This window comes from Salvelinus namaycush, chromosome 9 (genome assembly GCF_016432855.1).
Source record: "Salvelinus namaycush isolate Seneca chromosome 9, SaNama_1.0, whole genome shotgun sequence".
NCBI lineage: Eukaryota > Metazoa > Chordata > Actinopteri > Salmoniformes > Salmonidae > Salvelinus > Salvelinus namaycush.
Genome location: NC_052315.1, coordinates 267,740 through 295,239, shown reverse-complemented (window position 1 = coordinate 295,239; position 27,500 = coordinate 267,740). Strand labels below are relative to the sequence as shown.

The window sequence follows — 27,500 nt, the reverse complement described above, 5'->3', positions numbered from 1 at the left end:
GCTCCGCGTTGCATCGTGTCTAAGAACATCCCTTAGCCGTAGTATATTGGCCATATACCAGACCCCCTCGTTCATTATAGAATAAATATTTGCGTTCCAAATGCAAGCCTATTCCCTATATAGTGCCTATTCCCTGTATACTACTTTGTGTTTGTGTGTTGGTCATAAGTAGTGCACTGTATAGGGAATAGGGTGCCATTGGAGACGCAGATAATGTCAGACTCTACCCTGTGAAGGATAGAGTCTGGTAAGGTCCCTATGAAGGGTAGAGTCTGGTAGGGTCCCTACGATGGGTAGAGTCTGGTTACATACCTGTCCTCCTGCATGGGCTTGATAGACCCAGCTGACAGGATGTTGAGTGACAGGATGTTTGGGTCTATGATGGCATCGTCCCCCTCGGGAGAGTTGCGGATACGACCTGGTGAGAGGAGGAAGAGGAGGAGACGTTAGAGTGGTGCACTTTGTAGATATTGATGTTGTTATACAGTATTCATAACACAGACACATGGTACACAAACAGACTCACCCACAACCAGTTCCCGGACATCCTTCCACTCGATGTCCCCACCTGTCTCATGAACGATGGTCACCGTGACGCGCCTCTGGATACCCTGAGAGGGGGAGTGAGCGAGAGAGGAAGCATTATGTTCAGAATGAGGAAGCATTATGTTGAGAAAGAGGAAGCATTATGTTCAGAATGAGGAAGCATTATGTTCAGAATGAGGAAGCATTATGTTGAGAAAGAGGAAGCATTATGTTCAGAATGAGGAAGCATTATGTTCAGAATGAGGAAGCATTATGTTCAGAAAGAGGAAGCATTATGTTCAGAAAGAGGAAGCATTATGTTCAGAATGAGGAAGCATTATGTTCAGAATGAGGAAGCATTATGTTGAGAATGAGGAAGCATTATGTTCAGAAAGAGGAAGCATTATGTTCAGAATGAGGAAGCATTATGTTCAGAAAGAGGAAGCATTATGTTCAGAATGAGGAAGCATTATGTTCAGAAAGAGGAAGCATTATGTTCAGAATGAGGAAGCATTATGTTCAGAATGAGGAAGCATTATGTTCAGAAAGAGGACGCATTATGTTCATAAAGAACACATTAAATCAATCATAACTACTTCTCCACTCCCTGAATGACCTACCTGGTGCAGCATGAATGTCCCATGGCAAGGCATGCCTCCTCTATGGTCCACTCCTGCTGGGATGTAGCTGTAGGAAACAGAGAGAACCATCATTCATTTTCCTGCACAGTAACAAGACTCTCGTTGATTTCACATTGGCCAATAAGTTGTTAATGATATTGCTGATATTGTTATTACTCTGGGTTCTTACATAAACTTTCCACGTTGGTAATAGATTTCTAAATTAAAAATTGTCAGAGGCTCCAGTCATCTTTAATTCATTTAGTAAACTCTTTCTTGAACTGCACTGTTGGTTAAGGGGCTTGTAAGTAAGCATTTCACGGTAAGGTCTCCACTTGTCGTATTCGGCGCATGTGACTAATAAAGTTTCATTTGATTTTGATTATTTGATAATTAATAGAACATTAAGAGTATAATATTATAATATTGATCATCGATTAGCAGCGTCTGTTGAGGTGAAACTGAAGCTTTGCCTCCATGTCTATGCTCCAATGTCCATACATCACTAAGAATATATTCCCAAACAATTTGTTTCCATCTAGGTAGTACGGTAGTGTGAATATTGGAAGGTAGCCTATAGTAACCATTTGAGCGTGGTGAAATGGGATACTTTGTGGAATTTAATACAGAGCACATATATAAGGTTGTATATACACTATAGTAATTTAGTATTTATATATTGTGTGTTTATATATATAGTATCTCTATGGAATACTCACTCTCCACTGGCCTCCAGTTCGCAGATCTCAAAGAACACCATGAGGTCATACTTGCAGTGGCAGGGCCCGGCTGTAGGGCGCATCAGGGTAGTCAGCTTGGTGGCAGGGACTGAAGGGAGGAAGGTGAAGGGAGACAAGGTTACCAACAAACAAAAAAAGAGACCCGGTCTTCAGTAGCAGGGAGCAAGGAGAGCTGCGAAAGGAAGAAGGGCTTAAAAAAGAGAGGGGATGAGAATAACGCAGGGAGAGATGGAGGAACCACTCAGTCCTGCGAAAAGGCAGGGCAATCAATACAGCAGTCATCCCTTGTCATTACAAGGATGTGCCCGTGAAAAATTACAATCTGCTAAAACTACCTGTAATTATTTGGATATATTTACAATATTTCTCAAGGAAATAATGGAATAACGCTGAGGAATATGGGTATTGCTACAAAGTAGCTCAGGTCCTAGATAGGAGAAGAATCAAGAAAGAGAAGTCAAGGTATGATCGATTAAAAGCACGATAACACAGATCTTTAAAAAAAAAAGAGAAAAAAAAAGGGACTAGCAATAAATGATTGTTTATCGTAACTACAGAAGCTGAAAGCCCATAGATCCATTTGAGGAAGAGGAGGAGGAACTGTCGGAGGAGAAAAATCAACCAGACAGGATAACAGTAGACACACAACAAGGCATGAGAAGAGAGCCTGTGGAGAAATCCCTGAAACACAACCTCCTCTTTTTATATCAGCTGGTAAAACATCTATTTTCTTTATACTGAACTCAGTTGATAACAGAATGTAAGAGCGATGCATTGATGTGTTTATCTATGACTACAATCTAATGGTGCTAATTTAAGATATCTGTTTTACAATGTTTCCTCTTGGCTGCATTTCCACAGACAGCCCAATTTATGATATTTTCTCCAATTATTGGCAAAAGATCTGATCTGATTGGTCAAAAGTGTCATAAGATCAGATTTTGGCTGTCTGTGTAAACGCACAGAGGGATATAAAAAAGAGGTTCGTTTCAAGGGACTTTCATTTGGCTCAGACACACAGACAGTAACCAACCCGGTTTCTGGGCTCTGATAACTGAACAGATAGAGAGGGGCGGGGCTGGAAGACTGGGCGGCCCCTCCCCCTCGAGGAGGAAAGAGGCGGCCAATCCGGCTGCGGACAGGGCGTGGCCTGACAGAGAGTCCACCAGCGCCCCATTGAACACCTCTGGGACCAGGTAGCGAATCAGCTCCAGCGTCTTCTCCCGGTCGGGCGGAGTCTCATCGTCTGCTACTTCACAGTCACACGTAGAGTAACACGTACCCAACAACATTGAACTGAGCTGACGTGACATTACACAGTGTATAGTACAGCCAACAGCATCAAGCGTGACATTACATAGACTAACATTACACGAGTACGGAGGCAATGCAACAGACATGCGCTGTAGGTAGCAACAGAGTACTGTACACAGGCCATACAACAGAATGATACACACTGTGTGGTGTGTACTGTGTGGTGTGTGCTGTGTGGTGTGTGGTGTGTGGTGTGTGCTGTGTACTGTGTGGTGTGTGCTGTGTGGTGTGTGGTGTGTGCTGTGTGGTGTGTACTGTGTGGTGTGTGCTGTGTGGTGTGTACTGTGTGCTGTGTGGTGTGTGGTGTGTACTGTGTGCTGTGTGGTGTGTGGTGTGTGCTGTGTGGTGTGTGCTGTGTGGTGTGTGGTGTGTGCTGTGTGGTGTGTACTGTGTGCTGTGTGGTGTGTACTGTGTGCTGTGTGGTGTGTGGTGTGTACTGTGTGGTGTGTGCTGTGTGGTGTGTGGTGTGTGGTGTGTGCTGTGTGGTGTGTACTGTGTGGTGTGTGGTGTGTGGTGTGTGCTGTGTGGTGTGTACTGTGTGGTGTGTGGTGTGTGCTGTGTGCTGTGTGGTGTGTGCTGTGTGGTGTGTGCTGTGTGGTGTGTGGTGTGTGCTGTGTGCTGTGTGGTGTGTACTGTGGTGTGTGCTGTGTGCTGTGTGGTGTGTGGTGTGTGGTGTGTGGTGTGTACTGTGTGGTGTGTACTGTGTGCTGTGTGGTGTGTGGTGTGTGGTGTGTGGTGTGTACTGTGTGCTGTGTGGTGTGTGGTGTGTGGTGTGTGGTGTGTACTGTGGTGTGTACTGTGTGCTGTGTGGTGTGTGGTGTGTGGTGTGTGCTGTGTGGTGTGTGCTGTGTGGTGTGTGGTGTGTACTGTGTGGTGTGTGGTGTGTACTGTGTGGTGTGTACTGTGTGGTGTGTACTGTGTGGTGTGTGGTGTGTACTGTGTGGTGTGTACTGTGTGGTGTGTACTGTGTGGTGTGTACTGTGTGGTGTGTACTGTGTGGTGTGTGGTGTGTACTGTGTGGTGTACTGTGTGGTGTGTGGTGTGTACTGTGTGGTGTGTGCTGTGTGCTGTGTGCTGTGTGCTGTGTGCTGTGTGGTGTGTACTGTGTGGTGTGTGGTGTGTACTGTGTGGTGTGTGGTGTGTGGTGTGTGGTGTGTACTGTGTGGTGTGTGGTGTGTGGTGTGTACTGTGTGGTGTGTGCTGTGTGGTGTGTGGTGCTTCAAAATAAAAACAGACATATCGTTACGTAGATCCAATGTTTTTTGTTTGAAGTCTATTTGTTTACTAAGACTAAATACAATGGTGCTGGTGCTTACCTGGTTTGGACAGGGGCATGACTTTGGGGAACTGCCTTCTGCAGGGACGCAGAGGGCTGGTGGGAGAGAGGCAGGTACAGTAAGTTATACAGTATGTTCCCGTCACATCAAAAGACCAAAGATAAGTTTTCCCCCAGAGCCTTCGTTGAATTATCGTTAGAACCTTCTGACGATATGTCTTTAGTAACTGAGGTGTTTCCCAGAAACTTTGTTAGTAACTTGGCTCTTAAAGGACGACTGCACTTCCTGATTTGGTCTCAATTTAGATTTGGTTAATAAAGAAATGCTAGTGGCCATGACTGAATTAAAACATGAGTTGGTTTCATGTTTGCACACCTATTAGTTTTCTCATTAAATGATTTCAATATTTGTATATGAATTTCTAAAATGTATAGATGGTTAAAGTTCATTTTTATTTTTTATTATTTACATGTTTTACTCTTGGAATTTTAACGTATTTTCCAATGTACATTGTGTCATTTACAGACGGTCCCTAACTAGCCCCATAGGGATGTCCAAAGTCAACCCACATTTACGACGAGGATTACGATTGGACCACATGGAGCTGCATTCCGAATTTCTGACTTTTTGTGCTGCCAGCTGTGGGCAGGATTGAAACAAATCCAACCTTCGTTTGCATTGTGATGCAATCAAAACTCGGGTTTTGGATGAGACTGACTTTATGACCAAAATGATCATTTTTTTTTTTTTTTACACTTTGTAGTACATTTTTTGGTCAATAGAATAAATGTTTCTGACTCATATTGGCGGATGCTTTCTGAAGGACGGGTTTTGCTTTTAAGTGGCAGTTGCTCTTTAGAAACACTTTTGCCACATCTATGAGTGATCCAGACCATTCTCAACGCAGCCAAAGTGAATCGCTGTTATTTCTCCCGCTTGACTTTATTCACACAAGATCTCCTCCGAAACAATCATGGCCGCTGATTAACTTCAGAACAAAGATGACAACAAAAAAAAAAATACAAAATTACCAAAGTTTTTGCAATTGTTACAAACAAGTGAAGGATAAAATGATGCTTCAAATGAAAAGCGAGATGACTGCATTAAAAGATACATAGGATACACAGGCCTACCATAGTCCTATACTTCAATCATATTGAAATCTATTTCATGTGCAATCAATTGAGTTCTATTTTGCGACTAGGCTACTGTCTATCATTTTTCCCTCGATGTGTTTCATTGGCTCCCGAGTGGCGCAGCGGTCTAAGGCACTGCATCTCAGCACAAGAGGCGTCACTACAGTCCCTGGTTTGATTCCAGGCTGTATCACATCTGGCCGTGATTGGGAGTCACATAGGGCGGCGCACAATTGGCCCAGCGTCGTCTGGGTTTGGCCGGAGTAGGCCGTCATTGTAAATAAGAATTTGTTCTTAACTGACTTGCCTAGTTAAATAAAGGTTAAATAAATAAAATTGTGTGTGAATGATGTGCCCAATCTGTGACTTAGTGGATTATTATTATTGGGTAAGACTAATAAACTACCTCAATAGCCTATTTGCAACCATAGCTGGTAATATCTCTCGAGGAGATGATCCGTCGTCAGTATTGTGGAATAATTATAATGTTAAGGTCAGATTTGAATGGAGAAAACTGATCCGAGAGCAGCGGTTGATTTTCTTTCCATCCTATCAGTAGCGACACGTGGTCTGACGACCCACCTAGCCAACGTTCTCTCTACGTGCTTGTTTTGGGGAAACACTCTTAAAAAAAAAAAGTTGTCTTGTAAAAAAATAACGACGACTCTGGTACGATCCCCGTAACGCTTAGGTTGCATCGCAAGTGGGAAATGAGGTCCTGTCCATTACAATGAACATAATGACGAGAGTGACCAGCGACTTCTGTACCTGATCAGGTCCTTGCACAGAGCAGGGAATGGCTGTTTCTGGTAGTGACCAAACACCTCAAACACCATAGGCTGGGTCTTGATGTACTCCACAAAGGATTTGGTGACCTCTACAGCAATCTGTTGAACCAATAAAAGACATAGCTAGCTATAACCACTTGAGAAACAAAGCATATCTAACCATTACATTTGTGTATTTCTTTCTTCATGCCCACTGCATATACTACAGCATTTACTGTAAAACACTTTGTGACAACTTCTGATGTAAAAAAGAGCTTTATAAATAAATGTGATTTGATTGACTGCTTACGTTCTGTACGTGGTAGAAGCCCAGAGCAGGGCCTCGCCCTGTGTTCTTCAGAGGCTCTGTGGAAAAGGCCTCATCATGGCGGTGGATGAAACTGTAGGTAAACCCGAAAGAGAGAGGGGGGGGGCTTTTTAGCTACCACTCACAGTCTGTTACGAGGTCTAATAGATCTGACAGAGACAGTTAGATGAGACATCACAGCGGCTGAGGAGAGACAGTTTGATGAGACATCACAGCGGCTGAGGAGAGACAGTTTGATGAGACACCAGAGCGGCTGAGGAGAGACAGTTTGATGAGACACCAGAGCGGCTGAGGAGAGACAGTTTGATGAGACATCACAGATCTTAGAACAACAACAACAATAACAAAAGCAACTTACTTGAACTGGCAGAAGATGTCAGCGTACTCTGCAGAGATGCTGGAGGCCTGTAGGACCGTCACTCTGAAGGTGAAGGTGTTACCTATCCTCAGGTGTTCCAGGGCTCCGTCCAGAGCTTCTCCCTCCAGGTTGGTCTTCAGGGGGCTCTCCAACTCATCTGGACTGGCTACAGGGGGGTGGGGGTGAGGGGAGGGAGAAGAGACATTGAGTATATGTAGTGTGCTAAGTCTCTCTGCACCACACTACCCTACATCCTTACAACAGTATATCTTCAGTGAATCTGTTGGTTTACTCTGGCACACTCTCATAAACACACTACCTACCCGTACATAAATACATTTGACACAATTAATTTAAGTACTGCACACACAGACAGACCACACCCACAAAAACAGTTTGATGAGAGATCACAGAGTCTCTCTCGCAAGACAGTTTGAAGAGAGATCACAGAGAGTCTCTCTCGCAAGACAGTTTGATGAGAGATCACAGAGTCTCTCTCGCAAGACAGTTTGAAGAGAGATCACACAGAGTCTCTCTCGCAAGACAGTTTGATGAGAGATCACAGAGAGTCTCTCTCGCAAGACAGTTTGATGAGAGATCACAGAGAGTCTCTCTCGCAAGACAGTTTGATGAGAGATCACAGAGAGTCTCTCTCGCAAGACAGTTTGATGAGAGATCACAGAGTCTCTCTCGCAAGACAGTTTGATGAGAGATCACAGCAGCTGAGGACAGTCAGTTTGATGAGACATCACAGAGAGACAGAGACAGTTTGATGAGACATCACAGAGAGACAGAGACATTTTGATGAGACATCACAGAGAGACAGAGACAGTTTGATGAGACATCACAGCAGCTGAGGAGAGACAGTTTGATGAGACATCACAGCGGCTGAGGAGAGACAGTTTGATGAGGTACCACAGCGGCTGAGGAGAGACAGTTTGATGAGACATCACAGCGGCTGAGGAGAGACAGTTTGATGAGACATCACAGCGGCTGAGGAGAGACAGTTTGATGAGGTACCACAGCGGCTGAGGAGAGACAGTTTGATGAGACATCACAGCGGCTGAGGAGAGACAGTTTGATGAGGTACCACAGCGGCTGAGGAGAGACAGTTTGATGAGGTACCACAGCGGCTGAGGAGAGACAGTTTGATGAGGTACCACAGCGGCTGAGGAGAGACAGTTTGATGAGACATCACAGCGGCTGAGGAGAGACAGTTTGATGAGGTATCACAGCGGCTGAGGAGAGACAGTTTGATGAGACATCACAGCGGCTGAGGAGAGACAGTTTGATGAGACATCACAGCGGCTGAGGAGAGACAGTTTGAGGAGACATCACAGCGGCTGAGACAAGAGACTTCACAGCCAGTGGTCGTTACCCGCACAATTGTTGTTGTTGACCTCATCGGCCGAGGGTTCCATCCCTGAGTTCTGTCCCTCCCCCTCCACGAAACGCAGCTCTTCCTGGGACTCCCCGGTACGGGACAGACCAGTGGGGCACGACTCAGCCTGGAACTGACCACAAGGGACAGCATACAGTTAGCAAAGCTGGGAGGTAGGCCTAGTCACTGACTAGCCACACGATAGCATACCGTTAGCAAAGCTAGAGCAGCATACAGTTAACAAAGCTAGAGAACGTTGCCAATGACTAGCATACGGTTAACAAGGCTAGGTAAGGTAGCCACTGATCAGCCAAAAGACAGCATACAGTTAACGATCTAGAGGGGGTAGCCAGCCACTGACAGTTAGCAAGGCTAGAGGGAGTAGCCAGCCACTGACAGTTAGCAAGGCTAGAGGTGGTAGCCTAGCCACTGATAGTTAGCAAGGCTAGAGGGAGTAGCCTAGCCACTGACAGTTAGCAAGGCTAGAGGGAGTAGCCTAGCCACTGACAGTTAGCAAAGCTAGAGGTGGTAGCCTAGCCACTGATAGTTAGCAAGGCTAGAGGGAGTAGCCTAGCCACTGACAGTTAGCAAAGCTACAGTAAAGGCAAAGATGTGTATAACTAACCCAAGATAGACCACAGCCTGTCATTTCCAATAGGAACAAATTAATCATAGTTGGCCAAACAAGCAAGGGGGTGGGCAGAGCCAAGGACAAAATAGCAAGAGCCTATCGCTTTCTAGCATGTATTTGCATATTTCCAGTAGAGAATGCCTACTATGTGAAGTGTGCGTGTGCAATAACTAAATTTGCACTTGAACTCCTTCTAAACAATGCAAATGTATTTTTACTGCCAGTCACTGTGCTTCCTTTCATCACCATATTTGGTGGTGAGTGGAAATGCCAATCAGATTCTTCTGGTTTATACATCCGGTGAAACATCTGGCTCATTGTTCAATCTGTGGAAGACGTAGTAGCCTAGCCACTGACCGTTAGCAAAGCTAGTGGGGGCAGCCTAGCCACTGACCGTTAGCAAAGCTAGTGGGGGCAGCCTAGCCACTGACCGTTAGCAAAGCTAGTGGGGGAAGCCTAGCCACTGACCATTAGCAAAGCTAGTGGGGGTAGCCTAGCCACTGACCATTAGCAAAGCTAGTGGGGGTAGCCTAGCCACTGACCATTAGCAAAGCTAGTGGGGGCAGCCTAGCCACTGACCATTAGCAAAGCTAGTGGGGGCAGCCTAACCACTGACCGTTAGCAAAGCTAGTGGGGGTAGCCTAGCCACTGACCGTTAGCAAAGCTAGTGGGGGTAGCCTAGCCACTGACTGTTAGCAAAGCTAGTGGTGGAAGCCTAGCCACTGACCGTTAGCAAAGCTAGTGGGGGCAGTCTAGCCACTGACCGTTAGCAAAGCTAGTGGGGGAAGCCTAGCCACTGACCATTAGCAAAGCTAGTAGGGGCAGCCTAGCCACTGACCATTAGCAAAGCTAAGAGAGGTAGCTCATAGACTTACATATAGATACTGTAGACATCGTATCGATCCCATTAGGGCGTCTGTGAGAGCATGGGCAGCGCCAAAGGAGGCCATCTCCATTTTTAAGTAGTACATTTTCTTCTTCTACTACTTCTATGAGTTGGTAAACAAACTGAAAGGGTGCATACTGCCACCTGGAGGGTGTTGTCTGAACAGGTATAAAGCCAAGGTTGGTGATTTACTGCCCCCTGGAGGATGTTATCTGAACAGGTATAAAGCCAAGGTTGGGGATTTACTGCCCCCTGGAGGGTGTTGTCTGAACAGGTATAAAGTCAAGGTTGGTGATTTACTGCCCCCTGCAGTTATGGAATGTTTGCTCACAAGTATAATTAATTGGCTGATGTCGCCTGATGACCTGGATGGAATCATGTGATCCTTCCTTAACCCATAAGTCCCACCCAGCTGACTACTTCAAAATGGTGAAAGTCCTCAATGACGCTCAGGCTTTTGAGCACTAGAGTCCTCTATCTATCTCTATGAGGTAACTCCCGACAGTTAGCGAGTAAAACTAGTGTAGCTACATAGGCACTGACTAGACAAAACAGTGCCCGATATCCTCTGTTGGTTTGGCTCAGGAGACATACCTTCTCAAACTCCCGGTCCTCGAAGGAGATCTTGGCGGTGCCAGACTGGCGGACACCGGAGCCGTAGTCAGGAGCCTCCTCATCAGCTGGAGGGAAACACAAAGCACCTTCACTTGACTTCCTCTAGAAGTCACACTCAGTCTGCCCTGGAGTCAAACCCTACCTGAGCTAATATACTGACTGTAATGAGGGTCTTATGAAGTCCTAAGTACTGTACAGCTCCCTACGCTTCATGTTAGGCTATTAACTTGTTGGCTGTATTGAGTTGATTGATTGTAATGTGGGTGGAAGTCTATGGTCCAGATTTTACCTGAGATTGCCTGTACAGCCACCCTGAGAAATCCTTTGACCTCTCCTTTCTCACTGATGATGGCCACGCGATGGACCAGGGGCACAGGGTACAGCAGGTTACTCAGGTACACAAAGGCTCTGTAGGGGAGGGAGACAGGGACACAGGGAGAAAGGGAGAGGTGCAGAGAGGGAGAGAGAGAGAGAGAGCGAGAGAGGGAGAGGTGCAGAGAGGGAGAGAGAGAGAGAGAGAGAGAGAGGGAGAGGGAGAGGGAGAGGTGCAGAGAGGTGAAGAGAGAGAGAGAGAGAGAGAGAGAGAGAGAGAGAGAGAGAGGGACAGAGAGAGAGAGAGACAGATAAAGAGAAAAGAACATTGAAGAGAAGAAAAGAGAAGAGAGAGAGAGAGAGAGGATGAGAGAGAGAGAGAGAGAGAGAGAGAGAGAGAGAGAGAGAGAGAGAGAGAGAGAGAGAGAGAGAGAGAGAGAGAGAGAGTGAACGTACCATTAGAGAGCCCAGAGAGACCAGAACAGTGAGAGAGATAACGTACAGAGATAATAAGGAGATAATAACGTAACATTAACACAGCACGAGACAAACACACCAAGCTGCAAAGCAACCAAACAGAAGCCGGGACTGCACTCGACTGGACAGCTCTGGTGATGACCATGGCTACCCTTTACTATCCCCTCTCTGGGTGTGTCTGGTCAACATAATAGCTTTAGGTCAAGATAACAGTGGGACAATTAAGGAGCAGGAGGGAGGCTGTGTTTTTAGTTTTTGAGAGCTTGGTGAGGCTAAGGAGCATGTTGTGTACAAGGTGAAAATACTGTATGTCCTCTCTCTCTCTCTCTGTCTCTCTGTCTCTCTCTCTCTCTCTCTCTCTCTCTCTCTCTCTCTCTCTCTCTCTAGGGTTAGCTCCTATACTCTGTACCGGGCTGTAGGGTTAGCTAACATACTGTAGGTCTACAAATTTGTCTTGTAGTCGAGGACCACATTTCCCAAGAACCAATGGGGCGGGTAGACATTTAAGGGGTAAAGGAGTGGTAGAAAAGGGGAGGCAAACGACTAGATTGGTGAGGTGTAAAGAAGGCATGCTCGGGACACAAAAAAAAAAAAAGGCCGTCTTGACTCAAATGAATCAAAAACAAATCGAGCAGAAATCATCATTAAACGAAACATGGCTAAAAGCTTGAACCAACAGCCAACAGCTTGAAATGTGTTACGACGGGGGAAAAAAGGGATGACACCATAAACACAAAATACACCGCTCCCAGAGGAGTGGAGTGCTGATTTGTGCAAAGAGAAGGGGAGCCAATTCCCATGTTAAAATTTTACAAAAATAAAAATAAATAAAAAGGTCAAAATAAAGAATATTGTGCTCTGGCATGCCTAAAAGAGACAGCTGCAGTAGAAACCAGCTCTTTCATCATTGAGATATTGAGTCTTCCCTGAATCACTTCCTGTATCAGTTGTTTCACATGAATCGTTTGATGAATCATTTGATGATTCGTTTCTACTTATCATCAAGAGAACGTTCATGACATGGCAAGGACATCGAGCCGTGATTGGATGCCGTCTGCTTTATGCAAAAAACAGATGTCAGAAGATATATGAGACATGTCAGTGTTTAAGATGATGGTCTCCTAATTACATTTTTTTTATATATATTTAATTTTTAGACATACAAAAAGGTGAGACACACACCTCAAGCATTCGTTAAGCAACAACTTTGCTTGGATTACAACTAAAGCAAAAGTGGCATGGATGGACCCACCAACGTGTACAGGGGCAGGGTCATCATCAAGAAGGATGTCAAGCCACTCCCACATCCTTCTTGATGTGATCTGTGTAGCCTAGATCAAGCCCCGGTGTGATCTATGTAGCCTAGATCAAGCCCCTATGTGATCTGTGTAGCCCAGATCAAGCCCTGATGTGATCTGTGTAGCCTAGATCAAGCCCTGGTGTGATCTGTGTAGCCTAGATCAAGCCCTGATGTGATCTGTGTAGCCTAGATCAAGCCCTGATGTGATCTGTGTAGCCTAGATCAAGCCCTGGTGTGATCTGTGTAGCCTAGATCAAGCCCCGATGTGATCTGTGTAGCCTATAACAAGCCCTGATGTGATCTGTGTAGCCTAAATAAAGCCCTGGTGTGATCTGTGTAGCCTAGATCAAGCCCTGATGTGATCTGTGTAGCCTAGATCAAGCCCCAATGTGATCTGTGTAGCCTAGATCAAGCCCTGGTGTGATCTGTGTAGCCTAGATCAAGCCCTGATGTGATCTGTGTAGCCTAGATCAAGCCCCGATGTGATCTGTGTAGCCTAGATCAAGCCCCAATGTGATCTGTGTAGCCTAGATCAAGCCCCAATGTGATCTGTGTAGCCTAGATCAAGCCCTGATGTGATCTGTGTAGCCTAGATCAAGCCTTGATGTGATCTGTGTAGCCTAGATCAAGCCTTGATGTGATCTGTGTAGCCTAGAGCAAGCCCCGATGTGATCTGTGTAGACTAGATCAAGCCCTGGTGTGATCTGTGTAGCCTAGATCAAGCCCTGATGTGAAAGTAAGAAACATTTGAAGGTAAATGCTCACAAGACAAGTCATTTCTGATGAGATTCAAAAGTATGAAAATGATAAAGACAAGAATAAAAGCCCCAAAATGTCTACCAATTTATTTAGATATTTGTTGACATTGTGGACTTATATAGATTTTGTTACTGTCAGGTTTTGAACAATATAAAAAACCTTCCATCTTTGGCGTATGACAGTTAAAGAAGAAGCCTTATAAAAGAGCAGTGTGGCTGGTAGTTACCAATGATGACATTTCTCCCTGAGAACCGAGGCAAGGAGCGCTGTCTGAGGCAGCTAGATTAACCTGAGCTGGAGTGCTAACAGCTAGAATTATTAGGGAGTGCCTTTGACTGTGTAATTCATGAAAGGGCAGTTTGGCTTCTAAGGAGTTGGTAGGGAGCGTCTAGGTAGCTGGTAGGGAGCTGGTAGGGAGCGTCTAGGGAGCTGGTAGGGAGCTGGTAGGGAGCTGGTAGGGAGATGGTAGGGAGCTGGTAGGGAGCTGGTAGGGAGCTGGTAGGGAGCGTCTAGGGAGCTGGTAGGGAGCTGGTAGGGAGCTGGTAGGGAGCTGGTAGGGAGCTGGTAGGGAGCGTCTAGGGAGCTGGTAGGGAGCTGGTAGGGAGCTGGTAGGGAGCGTCTAGGGAGCTGGTAGGGAGCTGGTAGGGAGCGTCTAGGGAGCTGGTAGGGAGCGTCTAGGGAGCTGGTAGGGAGCGTCTAGGGAGCTGGTAGGGGGCTGGTAGGGAGCTGGTAGGGAGCATCTATGGAGCTGGCAGGGGGCTGGTAGGGGGCTGGTAGGGAGCATCTAGGGAGCTGGTAGGGAGCTAGTAGGGAGCTGGTAGGGAGCTGGTAGGGAGCGTCTAGGGAGCTGGTAGGGAGCGTCTAGGGAGTTGGTAGGGAGCTGGTAGGGAGCGTCTAGGGAGTTGGTAGGGAGCTGGTAGGGAGCGTCTAGGGAGCTGGTAGGGAGCTGGTAGGGAGCGTCTAGGGAGCTGGTAGGGAGCTGGTAGGGAGCGTCTAGGGAGCTGGTAGGGAGCTGGTAGGGAGCGTCTAGGGAGCTGGTAGGGAGCTGGTAGGGAGCGTCTAGGAAGCTGGTAGGGAGCGTCTAGGGAGCTGGTAGGGAGCTGGTAGGGAGCGTCTAGGGAGCTGGTAGGGAGCTGGTAGGGAGCGTCTAGGGAGCTGGTAGGGAGCGTCTAGGGAGCTGGTAGGGAGCTGGTAGGGAGCGTCTAGGGAGCTGGTAGGGAGCTGGTAGGGAGCGTCTAGGGAGCTGGTAGGGAGCTGGTAGGGAGCGTCTAGGGAGCGTCTAGGGAGCTGGTAGGGAGCTGGTAGGGAGCGTCTAGGGAGCTGGTAGGGAGCTGGTAGGGAGCGTCTAGGGAGCTGGTAGGGAGCTGGTAGGGAGCTGGTAGGGAGCTGGTAGGGAGCGTCTAGGGAGCTGGTAGGGAGCTGGTAGGGAGCTGGTAGGGAGCTGGTAGGGAGTGTCTAGGGAGCTGGTAGGGAGCTGGTAGGGAGCGTCTAGGGAGCTGGTAGGGAGCTGGTAGGGAGCGTCTAGGGAGCTGGTAGGGAGCGTCTAGGGAGCTGGTAGGGAGCGTCTAGGGAGCTGGTAGGGAGCTGGTAGGGAGCGTCTAGGGAGCTGGTAGGGAGCGTCTAGGGAGCTGGTAGGGAGCTGGTAGGGAGCTGGTAGGGAGCGTCTAGGGAGCTGGTAGGGAGCGTCTAGGGAGCGTCTAGGGAGCTGGTAGGGAGCGTCAAGGGAGCTGGTTGGGAGCTGGTAGGGAGCGTCTAGGGAGTTGGTAGGGAGCTGGTAGGGAGCGTCTAGGGAGCTGGTAGGGAGCTGGTACGGAGCGTCTAGGGAGCTGGTAGGGAGCGTCTAGGGAGCTGGTAGGGAGCTGGTAGGGAGCGTCTAGGGAGCTGGTAGGGAGCGTCTAGGGAGCTGGTAGGGAGCGTCTAGGGAGCTGGTAGGGGGCGTCTAGGGAGCTGGTAGGTAGCTTCTAGGGAGCTGGTAGGGGGCTGGTAGGGATCTGGTCGGGAGCTGGTAGGGAGCTGGTAGGGAGGTGGTCGGGAGGTGGTAGGGAGGTGGTAGGGAGCTGGTAGAGAGCTGGTAGGGAGCTTCTAGGGAGCTGGTAGGGAGCGTCTAGGGAGCTGGTAGGGAACTGGTAGGGAACTTGTAGGGAGCTGGTAGTGACCTGGTAGGGAACTGGTCGGGAGCTGGTAGGGAGCTGGTAGGGAGGTGGTCGGGAGCTGGTAGGGAGCTGGTAGGGAGCTGGTAGGGAGCTTCTAGGGAGCTGGTAGGGAGCTTCTAGGGAGCTGGTAGGGAGCTGTTAGGAGCTGGTAGGGAGCTGGTAGGGAACTTGTAGGGAGCTGGTCGGGAGCTGGTAGTGACCTGGTAGGGAGCTGGTCGGGAGCTGGTCGGGAGCTGGTAGGGAACTGGTCGGGAGCTGGTAGGGAGCTGGTCGGGAGCTGGTAGGGAGCTGGTAGGGAGTGTCTAGGGAGCTGGTAGGGAGCTGGTAGGGAGCTGGTAGGGAGCTGGTAGGGAGCTGGTAGGGAGCGTCTAGGGAGCTGGTAGGGAGCTGGTAGGGAGCTGGTAGGGAGCGTCTAGGGAGCTGGTAGGGAGCTGGTAGGGAGCGTCTAGGGAGCTGGTAGGGAGCGTCTAGGGAGCTGGTAGGGAGCGTCTAGGGAGCTGGTAGGGGGCTGGTAGGGAGCTGGTAGGGAGCATCTATGGAGCTGGCAGGGGGCTGGTAGGGGGCTGGTAGGGAGCATCTAGGGAGCTGGTAGGGAGCTAGTAGGGAGCTGGTAGGGAGCTGGTAGGGAGCGTCTAGGGAGCTGGTAGGGAGCGTCTAGGGAGTTGGTAGGGAGCTGGTAGGGAGCGTCTAGGGAGTTGGTAGGGAGCTGGTAGGGAGCGTCTAGGGAGCTGGTAGGGAGCTGGTAGGGAGCGTCTAGGGAGCTGGTAGGGAGCTGGTAGGGAGCGTCTAGGGAGCTGGTAGGGAGCTGGTAGGGAGCGTCTAGGGAGCTGGTAGGGAGCTGGTAGGGAGCGTCTAGGAAGCTGGTAGGGAGCGTCTAGGGAGCTGGTAGGGAGCTGGTAGGGAGCGTCTAGGGAGCTGGTAGGGAGCTGGTAGGGAGCGTCTAGGGAGCTGGTAGGGAGCGTCTAGGGAGCTGGTAGGGAGCTGGTAGGGAGCGTCTAGGGAGCTGGTAGGGAGCTGGTAGGGAGCGTCTAGGGAGCTGGTAGGGAGCTGGTAGGGAGCGTCTAGGGAGCGTCTAGGGAGCTGGTAGGGAGCTGGTAGGGAGCGTCTAGGGAGCTGGTAGGGAGCTGGTAGGGAGCGTCTAGGGAGCTGGTAGGGAGCTGGTAGGGAGCTGGTAGGGAGCTGGTAGGGAGCGTCTAGGGAGCTGGTAGGGAGCTGGTAGGGAGCTGGTAGGGAGCTGGTAGGGAGTGTCTAGGGAGCTGGTAGGGAGCTGGTAGGGAGCGTCTAGGGAGCTGGTAGGGAGCTGGTAGGGAGCGTCTAGGGAGCTGGTAGGGAGCGTCTAGGGAGCTGGTAGGGAGCGTCTAGGGAGCTGGTAGGGAGCGTCTAGGGAGCTGGTAGGGAGCTGGTAGGGAGCGTCTAGGGAGCTGGTAGGGAGCGTCTAGGGAGCTGGTAGGGAGCTGGTAGGGAGCTGGTAGGGAGCGTCTAGGGAGCTGGTAGGGAGCGTCTAGGGAGCGTCTAGGGAGCTGGTAGGGAGCGTCTAGGGAGCTGGTTGGGAGCTGGTAGGGAGCGTCTAGGGAGTTGGTAGGGAGCTGGTAGGGAGCGTCTAGGGAGCTGGTAGGGAGCTGGTACGGAGCGTCTAGGGAGCTGGTAGGGAGCGTCTAGGGAGCTGGTAGGGAGCTGGTAGGGAGCGTCTAGGGAGCTGGTAGGGAGCGTCTAGGGAGCTGGTAGGGGGCGTCTAGGGAGCTGGTAGGGGGCGTCTAGGGAGCTGGTAGGTAGCTTCTAGGGAGCTGGTAGGGGGCTGGTAGGGATCTGGTCGGGAGCTGGTAGGGAGGTGGTCGGGAGGTGGTAGGGAGCTGGTAGAGAGCTGGTAGGGAGCTTCTAGGGAGCTGGTAGGGAGCGTCTAGGGAGCTGGTAGGGAACTGGTAGGGAACTGGTCGGGAGCTTGTAGGGAGCTGGAAGGGAGCTGGTAGTGACCTGGTAGGGAGCTGGTCGGGAGCTGGTAGGGAACTGGTAGGGAGGTGGTCGGGAGCTGGTAGGGAGCTGGTAGGGAGCTGGTAGGGAGCTTCTAGGGAGCTGGTAGGGAGCTGGTAGGGAGCTGTTAGGAGCTGGTAGGGAGCTGGTAGGGAACTTGTAGGGAGCTGGTCGGGAGCTGGTAGTGACCTGGTAGGGAGCTGGTCGGGAGCTGGTCGGGAGCTGGTAGGGAACTGGTCGGGAGCTGGTAGGGAGCTGGTCGGGAGCTGGTAGGGAGCTGGTAGGGAGGTGGTCGGGAGCTGGTAGGGAGCTGGTAGGGAGGTGGTCGGGAGCTGGTCGGGAGCTGGTAGGGAACTGGTAGGGAGCGGTTAGGGAGCTGTTGGGAGCTGGTAGGGAGCTGTTGGGAGCTGGTAGGGAGCTGTTGGGAGCTGGTAGGGAGCTGGTAGGGAGCTGGTAGGGAGCTGGTAGGGAGCTGGTAGGGAGCTGGTCGGAAGGTGGTCGGGAGCTGGTAGAGAACTGGTAGGGAACTGGTAGGGAACTGGTAGGGAGCTGGTAGGGAGCTGGTAGGGAGCTGTTGGGAGCTGGTAGGGAACTGGCAGGGAACTGGTAGGGAGCTGTTAGGAGCTGGTAGGGAGCTGGTAGGGAGCTGTTGGGAGCTGGTAGGGAGCTGTAGGGAGCTGTTGGGAGCTGGTATGGAGCTGGTAGGGAGCTGGTAGGGAGCTGGTAGGGAGCTGTAGGGAGCTGTTGGGAGCTGGTATGGAGCTGGTAGGGAGCTGGTAGGGAGCTGTTAGGGAGCTGGTAGGGAGCTGTTGGGAGGTGGTATGGAGCTGGTAGGGAGCTGGTAGGGAGCTGTTAGGGAGCTGGTAGGGAGCTGGTAGGGAGCTGTTAGGAGCTGGTAGGGAGCTGTTAGGGAGCTGGTATGGAGCTGGTAGGGAGCTGTTAGGAGCTGGTAGGGAGCTGGTAGGGAGCTGTTAGGAGCTGGTAGGGAGCTGGTAGGGAGCTGGTAGGGAGCTGGTAGGGAGCTGGTAGGGAGCTGGTATGGAGCTGGTAGGGAGCTGTTAGGAGCTGGTAGGGAGCGTCTAGGGAGCTGTTGGGAGCTGGTAGGGAGCTGGTAGGGAGCTGGTAGGGAGCTGGTACGGTCTACCTCAGAGCTCATAGGGACCAAGACTAAGGGGGCTTTCACACCCAAATGGTTTGGTGTGTTTTATTCTGAACTAATTTACCCCCTTAGTTGGGTTCGCTTGGACTGGTGTGAAGTCTATCTACACTAAACAACACATGTGGTTTGCTCAAAAAGGGTGGTCTCAGTCTGATTGAATTCGTACTGTGGTGCGCTTCGCTGCAGGTGAGAATATAGTCCGGATCAAACACAGTCAAAGAGTATCATTGGTTGCGTCATAACTTGATATCTTTGATTATGTGAACGTAGCATCAGGTTCTTCATGATAATCCAGCCTGGTCAGCCGATAATCATAGATGGATTTAACTTATATTTTTAAAGGATATTTACATTTGGCAACGTGAAACCAACCAGACCAAATGTAAAATATAGCATGTAATAGTTGATGGAACTGTGATTGGAAACTATGTGTGAAAACATCCTGAAAGAGCTGAGGCAAAGACTGCTGTCTGAAACTAACAGCTAGAGTTCTGAGTCAGGGAGGGACTTATATAGTTATAGTCAGGGAGGGAGGGACTTATATAGTTATAGTCAAGGAGGGAGGGACTTATATAGTTATAGTCAAGGAGGGAGGGACTTATATAGTTATAGTCAGGGAGGGAGGGACTTATATAGTTATAGTCAAGGAGGGAGGGACTTATATAGTTATAGTCAGGGAGGGAGGGACTTATATAGTTATAGTCAGGGAGGGAGGGTCTTATATAGTTATAGTCAGGGAGGGAGGGACTTATATAGTTATAGTCAGGGAGGGAGGGACTTATATAGTTATAGTCAGGGAGGGAGGGACTTATATAGTTATAGTCAGGGAGGGAGGGACTTATATAGTTATAGTCAGGGAGGGTCTTATATAGTTATAGTCAGGGAGGGAGGGACTTATATAGTTATAGTCAGGGAGGGAGGGACTTATATAGTTATAGTCAGGGAGGGAGGGACTTATATAGTTATAGTCAGGGAGGGAGGGTCTTATATAGTTATAGTCAGGGAGGGAGGGTCTTATATAGTTATAGTCAGGGAGGGAGGGACTTATATAGTTATAGTCAGGGAGGGAGGGACTTATATAGTTATAGTCAGGGAGGGTCTTATATAGTTATAGTCAGGGAGGGAGGGACTTATATAGTTATAGTCAGGGAGGGTCTTATATAGTTATAGTCAGGGAGGGAGGGACTTATATAGTTATAGTCAGGGAGGGAGGGACTTATATAGTTATAGTCAGGGAGGGTCTTATATAGTTATAGTCAGGGAGGGAGGGTCTTATATAGTTATAGTCAGGGAGGGAGGGACTTATATAGTTATAGTCAGGGAGGGTCTTATATAGTTATAGTCAGGGAGGGAGGGACTTATATAGTTATAGTCAGGGAGGGTCTTATATAGTTATAGTCAGGGAGGGAGGGACTTATATAGTTATAGTCAGGGAGGGTCTTATATAGTTATAGTCAGGGAGGGAGGGACTTATATAGTTATAGTCAAGGAGGAAGGGACTTATATAGTTATAGTCAGGGAGGGAGGGACTTATAGTCAGGGAGGGAGGGACTTATATAATTATAGTCAGGGAGGGAGGGTCTTATATAGTTATAGTCTGGGAGGGAGGGACTTATATAGTTATAGTCAGGGAAGGAGGGACTTATATAGTTATAGTCCGGGAGGGAGGGTCTTATATAGTTATAGTCAGGGAGGGAGGGTCTTATATAGTTATAGTCAGGGAGGGAGGGTCTTATATAGTTATAGTCAGGGAGGGAGGGACTTATATAGTTATAGTCAGGGAGGGAGGGACTTATATAGTTATAGTCCGGGAGGGTCTTATATAGTTATAGTCAAGGAGGGAGGGTCTTATATAGTTATAGTCAGGGAGGGAGGGACTTATATAGTTATAGTCAGGGAGGGAGGGACTTATATAGTTATAGTCAGGGAGGGACTTATATAGTTATAGTCAGGGAGGGTCTTATATAGTTATAGTCAGGGAGGGAGGGACTTATATAGTTATAGTCAGGGGGGGAGGGACTTATATAGTTATAGTCAGGGAGGGACTTATATAGTTATAGTCAGGGAGGGAGGGACTTATATAGTTATAGTCAGGGGGGGAGGGACTTATATAGTTATAATCAGGGAGGGTCTTATATAGTTATAGTCAAGGAGGGAGGGACTTATATAGTTATAGTCAGGGAGGGTCTTATATAGTTATAGTCAGGGAGGGAGGGACTTATATAGTTATAGTCAGGGAGGGAGGGTCTTATATAGTTATAGTCAGGGAGGGAGGGACTTATATAGTTATAGTCAGGGAGGGAGGGACTTATATAGTTATAGTCAGGGAGGGAGGGACTTATATAGTTATAGTCAGGGAGGGAGGGTCTTATATAGTTATAGTCAGGGAGGGAGGGACTTATATAGTTATAGTCAGGGAGGGAGGGACTTATATAGTTATAGTCAGGGAGGGAGGGACTTATATAGTTATAGTCAGGGAGGGAGGGACTTATATAGTTATAGTCAGGGAGGGAGGGACTTATATAGTTATAGTCAGGGAGGGAGGGACTTATATAGTTATAGTCAGGGAGGGAGGGACTTATATAGTTATAGTCAGGGAGGGAGGGTCTTATATAGTTATAGTCAGGGAGGGAGGGACTTATATAGTTATAGTCAGGGAGGGAGGGACTTATATAGTTATAGTCAGGGAGGGAGGGACTTATATAGTTATAGTCAGGGAGGGAGGGACTTATATAGTTATAGTCAGGGAGGGTCTTATATAGTTATAGGGGAGGGAGTGTATCTGATGAAAGGTAGTGTGGCAGGTAGTTAGCGGTGACCTCTATCCCCCAGACCTGACAGAGACTAAGAGCTGAGGCCAGGCTGTGTGATTGGAGCAGAAAGGGTGAGGCAGAGGCTTTATAGTCATTGGTAGAGTGACACTATAAGGGGACTGAATGAGAGTCCAAACTACACACCTTGGGTAATTTAGTCTTGTTTATGATCTCTGTATTGGATGGACCCAACCATAATGATGTCACTCCCAATAACGTGTTCTCACGCTACAGCTACAGACGAGGTTCTGTTGCCCCTCTGCAAAATACTGAACTGCCTTCCCAGACGAGGTTCTGTTGCCCCTCTGCAAAATACTGGACTGCCCTCCCAGACGAGGTTCTGTTGCCCCTCTGCAAAATACTGGACTGCCCTCCAGACGAGGTTCTGTTGCCCCTCTGCAAAATACTGGACTGCCCTCCAGACGAGGTTCTGTTGCCCCTCTACAAAATACTGAACTGCCTTCCCAGACGAGGTTCTGTTGCCCCTCTACAAAATACTGAACTGCCTTCCCAGACGAGGTTCTGTTGCCCCTCTGCAAAATACTGAACTGCCCTTCAGACGAGGTTCTGTTGCCCCTCTACAAAATACTGGACTGCCTTCCCAGACGAGGTTCTGTTGCCCCTCTACAAAATACTGGACTGCCCCCAGACGAGGTTCTGTTGCCCCTCTACAAAATACTGAACTGCCTTCCCAGACGAGGTTCTGTTGCCCCTCTACAAAATACTGAACTGCCTTCCCAGACGAGGTTCTGTTGCCCCTCTACAAAATACTGGACTGCCCTTCAGACACAATGAAAATGTCAACTTGTAAAAGCAAAGACAGGTCAATGTGGACGTGTGTAGTTTGGTTGCCAAACAACAACAGAACCTCTATTCAGTGTTAATATTGTTGTTAAATCCTCATTTCCTGTGGTGTGTATATGTGTGTGTGTGTGTGTGTGTGTGTGTGCAGGTGTGAGTGTGTGTGTGTGTGTGTGTGTGTGCAGGTGTGTGCGTCCGTGCATGTGTTCGTTTTACATTTTGTAGGTGTTGTGTGTGTGTGTGCTTGTGTGCATTCTTGTGTGCATTCTTGTGTGCACAAATTAGTTTGTGTGTTCTCTTGGGGCAGCAGAGCGAGACCCAGAGTGTCTCAGTGTGAAAGAGCTAGTTTCCATCCCCCAGCATGCTCCTGAAACCTCACCAACCTTCCTACTACACTGAATAACGGAGAGCGGTCATAAAAGGGATCCAGGCCTTCGCTGGAGCCACCACGGCACGGCTCTCCCTCATCATCATCATCATCATCATCATCATCATCATCGAGCTCCGAGCACGGGTCGTCCAAAAAGATATCATCGTCCAGATCCCCCAAAGCCTCCAACTCCTCCTCCCCTCCTCGCCCCTCCGGCCGAGTGTCGGCCAGCTCAGTTAGCTCGGAGGTGGAGAGGGTGGGGGAGGGAGTGGGGGAGGGAGTGGGATCACTCATGCGCTCGCTCATGCACACGTTGAAAAGGGGGTTGCTGGTAGGGGGCGGGGGTGCAGCCAGAAACATGGGATGTAAGTTAGATAGTGGCCTACAACAGGACAGATAGAAAAACACTGGTAGGTTAAATCTATTTGGAGGAATAGGTAGGGGACCAGTAGAAAAACTCTGTCGTGTTCACCAGGTAGGAAATGTAAGAAAATGGTCCCGAAATGGAAAGTAAACTAAGAGGTACCATTGTGAACGTTTCACTACAGTGTGCCTTAATGAACATGACCCTTGGCCCGTTCAGGTTCACATGGAAGACTCTGGATGTGGTTTTAGCTGGTTCATCTACTGAAGTTATCTGTCAACGACTACTGGAGAAGAGTTACAAATCAAATCAAATTGTATTTGTCACATGCGCTGAATACAACAGGTGTAGAACTTACCGTGAAATGCGTACTTACAAGCCCTTAAACCAACAATGCAGTTCAAGAAATATAGTTTAAATAAACTAAAAGTAAAAAAAAAAAAAAGTTTAAGTAACTAAATAAAATAACAATACCGAGGCTATATACAGGGGGTCCCAGTACCGAGTCAATGTGCGGCAGTAGAGGTTAGTCAAGGTAATTTGTGCATGTAGGTAGGGGTGAAGTGACTATGCACAGATAATAAACAGTGAGTAGCAACAGTGTAAAAACAAAGGCAGGGGGGGGGGGGGGTTCAATGTAAATAGTCCGGGTGGCCATGTGATTAATTGTTCAGCAAGTCTTATGGCATTTTTATTTTTTACCTTTATTTAACAAGGCAAGTCACTTATTAAGAACAAATTCAATGACGGCCTACCCCGGCTAAACCCTAACCTGGAAGACGCTATGGGACTCCCAATCACAGCCGGTTGTGATACAGCCTGGAATCGAACCAGGGTCTCTAGTGACACCTCTAGCACTGAGATGCAGTGCCTTAGACCACTGCGCCACCTGTGAGCTGTAAACAGAAGCTGTTACGGGAGCCTTTTGTGACCTAGACTTGGCACTCTGGTTCCGCTTGCCATGCGGTAGCAGAGAGATCAGTCTATGACTTGGGTGACTGGAGTCTTTGGCAATGTTTTGGGCCTTCCTCTGACACCGCCTAGTATATAGGTCCTGGATGGCAGGAAGCTTGGCCCCAGTGATGTACTGAGCTGTACGCACTACCTTTCCCTGTTTCCTTCATGCTGCTCTTTAGAACTATGAACTATGAACCTGTTGGGGTTGGTGTGAACTATGAACCTGCTGGGGTTGGTGTGAACTATGAACCTGCTGGGGTTGGTGTGAACTATGAACCTGCTGGGGTTGGTGTGAACTATGAACCTGCTGGGGTTGGTGTGAACTATGAACCTGCTGGGGTTGGTGTGAACTATGAACCTGCTGGGGTTGGTGTGAACTATGAACCTGCTGGGGTTGGTGTGAACTATGAACCTGCTGGGGTTGGTGTGAACTATGAACCTGCTGGGGTTGGTGTGAACTATGAACCTGCTGGGGTTGGTGTGAACTATGAACCTGTTGGGGTTGGTGTGAACTATGAACCTGCTGGGGTTGGTGTGAACTATGAACCTGCTGGGGTTGGTGTGAACTATGAACCTGCTGGGGTTGGTGTGAACTATGAACCTGCTGGGGTTGGTGTGAACTATGAACCTGCTGGGGTTGGTGTGAACTATGAACCTGCTGGGGTTGGTGTGAACTATGAACCTGCTGGGGTTGGTGTGAACTATGAACCTGCTGGGGTTGGTGTGAACTATGAACCTGTTGGGGTTGGTGTGAACTATGAACCTGCTGGGGTTGGTGTGAACTATGAACCTGCTGGGGTTGGTGTGAACTATGAACCTGCTGGGGTTGGTGTGAACTATGAACCTGCTGGGGTTGGTGTGAACTATGAACCTGCTGGGGTTGGTGTGAACCATGAACCTGTTGGGGTTGATGTGAACTATGAACCTGCTGGGGTTGATGTGAACTATGAACCTGCTGGGGTTGGTGTGAACTATGAACCTGCTGGGGTTGATGTGAACTATGAACCTGCTGGGGTTGGTGTGAACCATGAACTATGAACCTGCTGGGGTTGATGTGAACTATGAACCTGCTGGGGTTGATGTGAACTATGAACCTGCTGGGGTTGGTGTGAACCATGAACTATGAACCTGCTGGGGTTGGTGTGAACCATGAACTATGAACCTGCTGGCGTTGGTGTGAACTATGAACCTGCTGGGGTTGATGTGAACTATGAACCTGCTGGGGTTGGTGTGAACCATGAACTATGAACCTGCTGGGGTTGGTGTGAACTATGAACCTGTTGGGGTTGGTGTGAACTATGAACCTGCTGGGGTTGGTGTGAACTATGAAGCTGTTGGGGTTGATGTGAACTATGAACCTGCTGGGGTTGGTGTGAACTATGAACCTGATGGGGTTGGTGTGAACTATGAACCTGCTGGGGTTGGTGTGAACTATGAACCTGATGGGGTTGGTGTGAACTATGAACCTGTTGGGGTTGGTGTGAACTATGAACCTGCTGGGGTTGGTGTGAACTATGAACCTGCTGGGGTTGGTGTGAACTATGAACCTGATGGGGTTGGTGTGAACTATGAACCTGATGGGGTTGGTGTGAACTATGAACCTGCTGGGGTTGGTGTGAACTATGAACCTGCTGGGGTTGATGTGAACTATGAACCTGCTGGGGTTGGTGTGAACTATGAACCTGCTGGGGTTGATGTGAACTATGAACCTGCTGGGGTTGGTGTGAACTATGAACCTGATGGGGTTGGTGTGAACTATGAACCTGTTGTGGTTGGTGTGAACTATGAACCTGCTGGGGTTGATGTGAACTATGAACCTGCTGGGGTTGATGTGAACTATGAACCTGATGGGGTTGGTGTGAACTATGAACCTGCTGGGGTTGGTGTGAACTATGAACCTGCTGGGGTTGATGTGAACTATGAACCGGCTGGGGTTGGTGTGAACTATGAACCTGCTGGGGTTGGTGTGAACTATGAACCTGCTGGGGTTGGTGTGAACTATGAACCTGTTGGGGTTGATGTGAACTATGAACCTGCTGGGGTTGGTGTGAACTATGAACCTGCTGGGGTTGGTGTGAACTATGAACCTGCTGGGGTTGGTGTGAACTATGAACCTGCTGGGGTTGGTGTGAACTATGAACCTGCTGGGGTTGATGTGAACTATGAACCTGCTGGGGTTGGTGTGAACTATGAACCTGCTGGGGTTGGTGTGAACTATGAACTATGAACCTGCTGGGGTTGGTGTGTGATGAGATCTTCACTAGTGTACCTCTGCCATGTTTCTAGTTGCGGCTGTAGTGTTGTGGTAGTGTTGTGGTAGTGTTGTGGTAGTGTTGTGGTAGTGTTGTGGCTGTAGTGTTGTGGTAGTGTTGTAGTAGTGTTGTGGTAGTGTTGTAGTAGTGTTGTAGTAGTGTTGTAGTAGTGTTGTAGTAGTGTTGTGGTAGTGTTGTGGTAGTGTTGTGGTAGTGGTGTGGTAGTATTGTGGTAGTGGTACGGTGGTAGTATTGTGGTAGTGGTGTGGTAGTATTGTGGTAGTGTTGTAGTAGTGTTGTAGTAGTGTTGTGGTAGTGTTGTAGTAGTGTTGTAGTAGTGTTGTAGTAGTGTTGTGGTAGTGTTGTGGTAGTGTTGTGGTAGTGTTGTGGTAGTGTTGTAGTAGTGTTGTAGTAGTGTTGTGGTAGTGTTGTAGTAGTGTTGTGGTAGTGTTGTAGTAGTGTTGTAGTAGTGTTGTAGTAGTGTTGTAGTAGTGTTGTGGTAGTGTTGTGGTAGTATTGTGGTAGTGGTGTGGTAGTATTGTGGTAGTGGTGTGGTAGTATTGTGGTAGTGGTGTGGTGGTGGTGTGGTAGTACTGTAGTAGTGGTGTGGTAGTGGTGTGGTAGTGTTGTGGTAGTGGTGTGGTAGTATTGTGGTAGTGTTGTGGTAGTGTTGTAGTAGTGTTGTAGTAGTGTTGTAGTAGTGTTGTAGTAGTGTTGTGGTAGTGTTGTGGTAGTGGTGTGGTAGTGTTGTGGTAGTGTTGTGGTAGTGTTGTGGTAGTGTTGTGGTAGTGTTGTGGTGGTGTTGTGGTGGTGTTGTGGTAGTGTTGTGGTAGTGTTGTGGTAGTGTTGTAGTAGTGTTGTGGTAGTGTTGTGGTAGTGTTGTGGTAGTGTTGTGGTAGTGTTGTGGTGGTGTTGTGGTAGTGTTGTGGTAGTGTTGTGGTAGTGTTGTGGTAGTGTTGTGGTGGTGTTGTGGTGGTGTTGTAGTAGTGTTGTAGTAGTGTTGTAGTAGTGTTGTGGTAGTGTTGTGGTAGTGTTGTGGTAGTGTTGTGGTAGTGTTGTGGTAGTGTTGTGGCTGTAGTGTTGTGGTAGTGTTGTAGTAGTGTTGTGGTAGTGTTGTGGTGGTGTTGTGGTAGTGTTGTGGTAGTGTTGTGGTAGTGTTGTGGTAGTGTTGTGTTGTGGTAGTGTTGTGGTAGTGGTGTGGTAGTGTTGTGGTAGTGTTGTGGTAGTGGTGTGGTAG

The 27,500-nt window shown here is 48.7% G+C and overlaps 1 protein-coding gene across 1 annotated transcript in view; it reads right to left on the bottom strand.

Annotated features, from left to right (window-relative positions):
- Positions 1-27,500, bottom strand: part of LOC120053569 (kinesin-like protein KIF1A) — a 101,322-nt gene that overhangs the window by 34,384 nt on the left and 39,438 nt on the right. Inside the window, exons 14-27 of the mRNA XM_039000700.1 lie at positions 23,933-23,950; positions 22,874-23,018; positions 22,704-22,822; positions 10,868-10,986; positions 10,558-10,643; positions 8,444-8,579; positions 7,066-7,231; positions 6,690-6,780; positions 6,381-6,499; positions 4,516-4,571; positions 1,865-1,973; positions 1,146-1,212; positions 527-611; positions 313-418 (exon numbers count right to left, since the gene is read on the bottom strand). Of these exons, the coding sequence (XP_038856628.1) occupies positions 313-418; positions 527-611; positions 1,146-1,212; positions 1,865-1,973; positions 4,516-4,571; positions 6,381-6,499; positions 6,690-6,780; positions 7,066-7,231; positions 8,444-8,579; positions 10,558-10,643; positions 10,868-10,986; positions 22,704-22,822; positions 22,874-23,018; positions 23,933-23,950 (1,422 nt within the window). The remainder of the gene's footprint in view (positions 1-312; positions 419-526; positions 612-1,145; positions 1,213-1,864; positions 1,974-4,515; positions 4,572-6,380; positions 6,500-6,689; positions 6,781-7,065; positions 7,232-8,443; positions 8,580-10,557; positions 10,644-10,867; positions 10,987-22,703; positions 22,823-22,873; positions 23,019-23,932; positions 23,951-27,500) is intronic.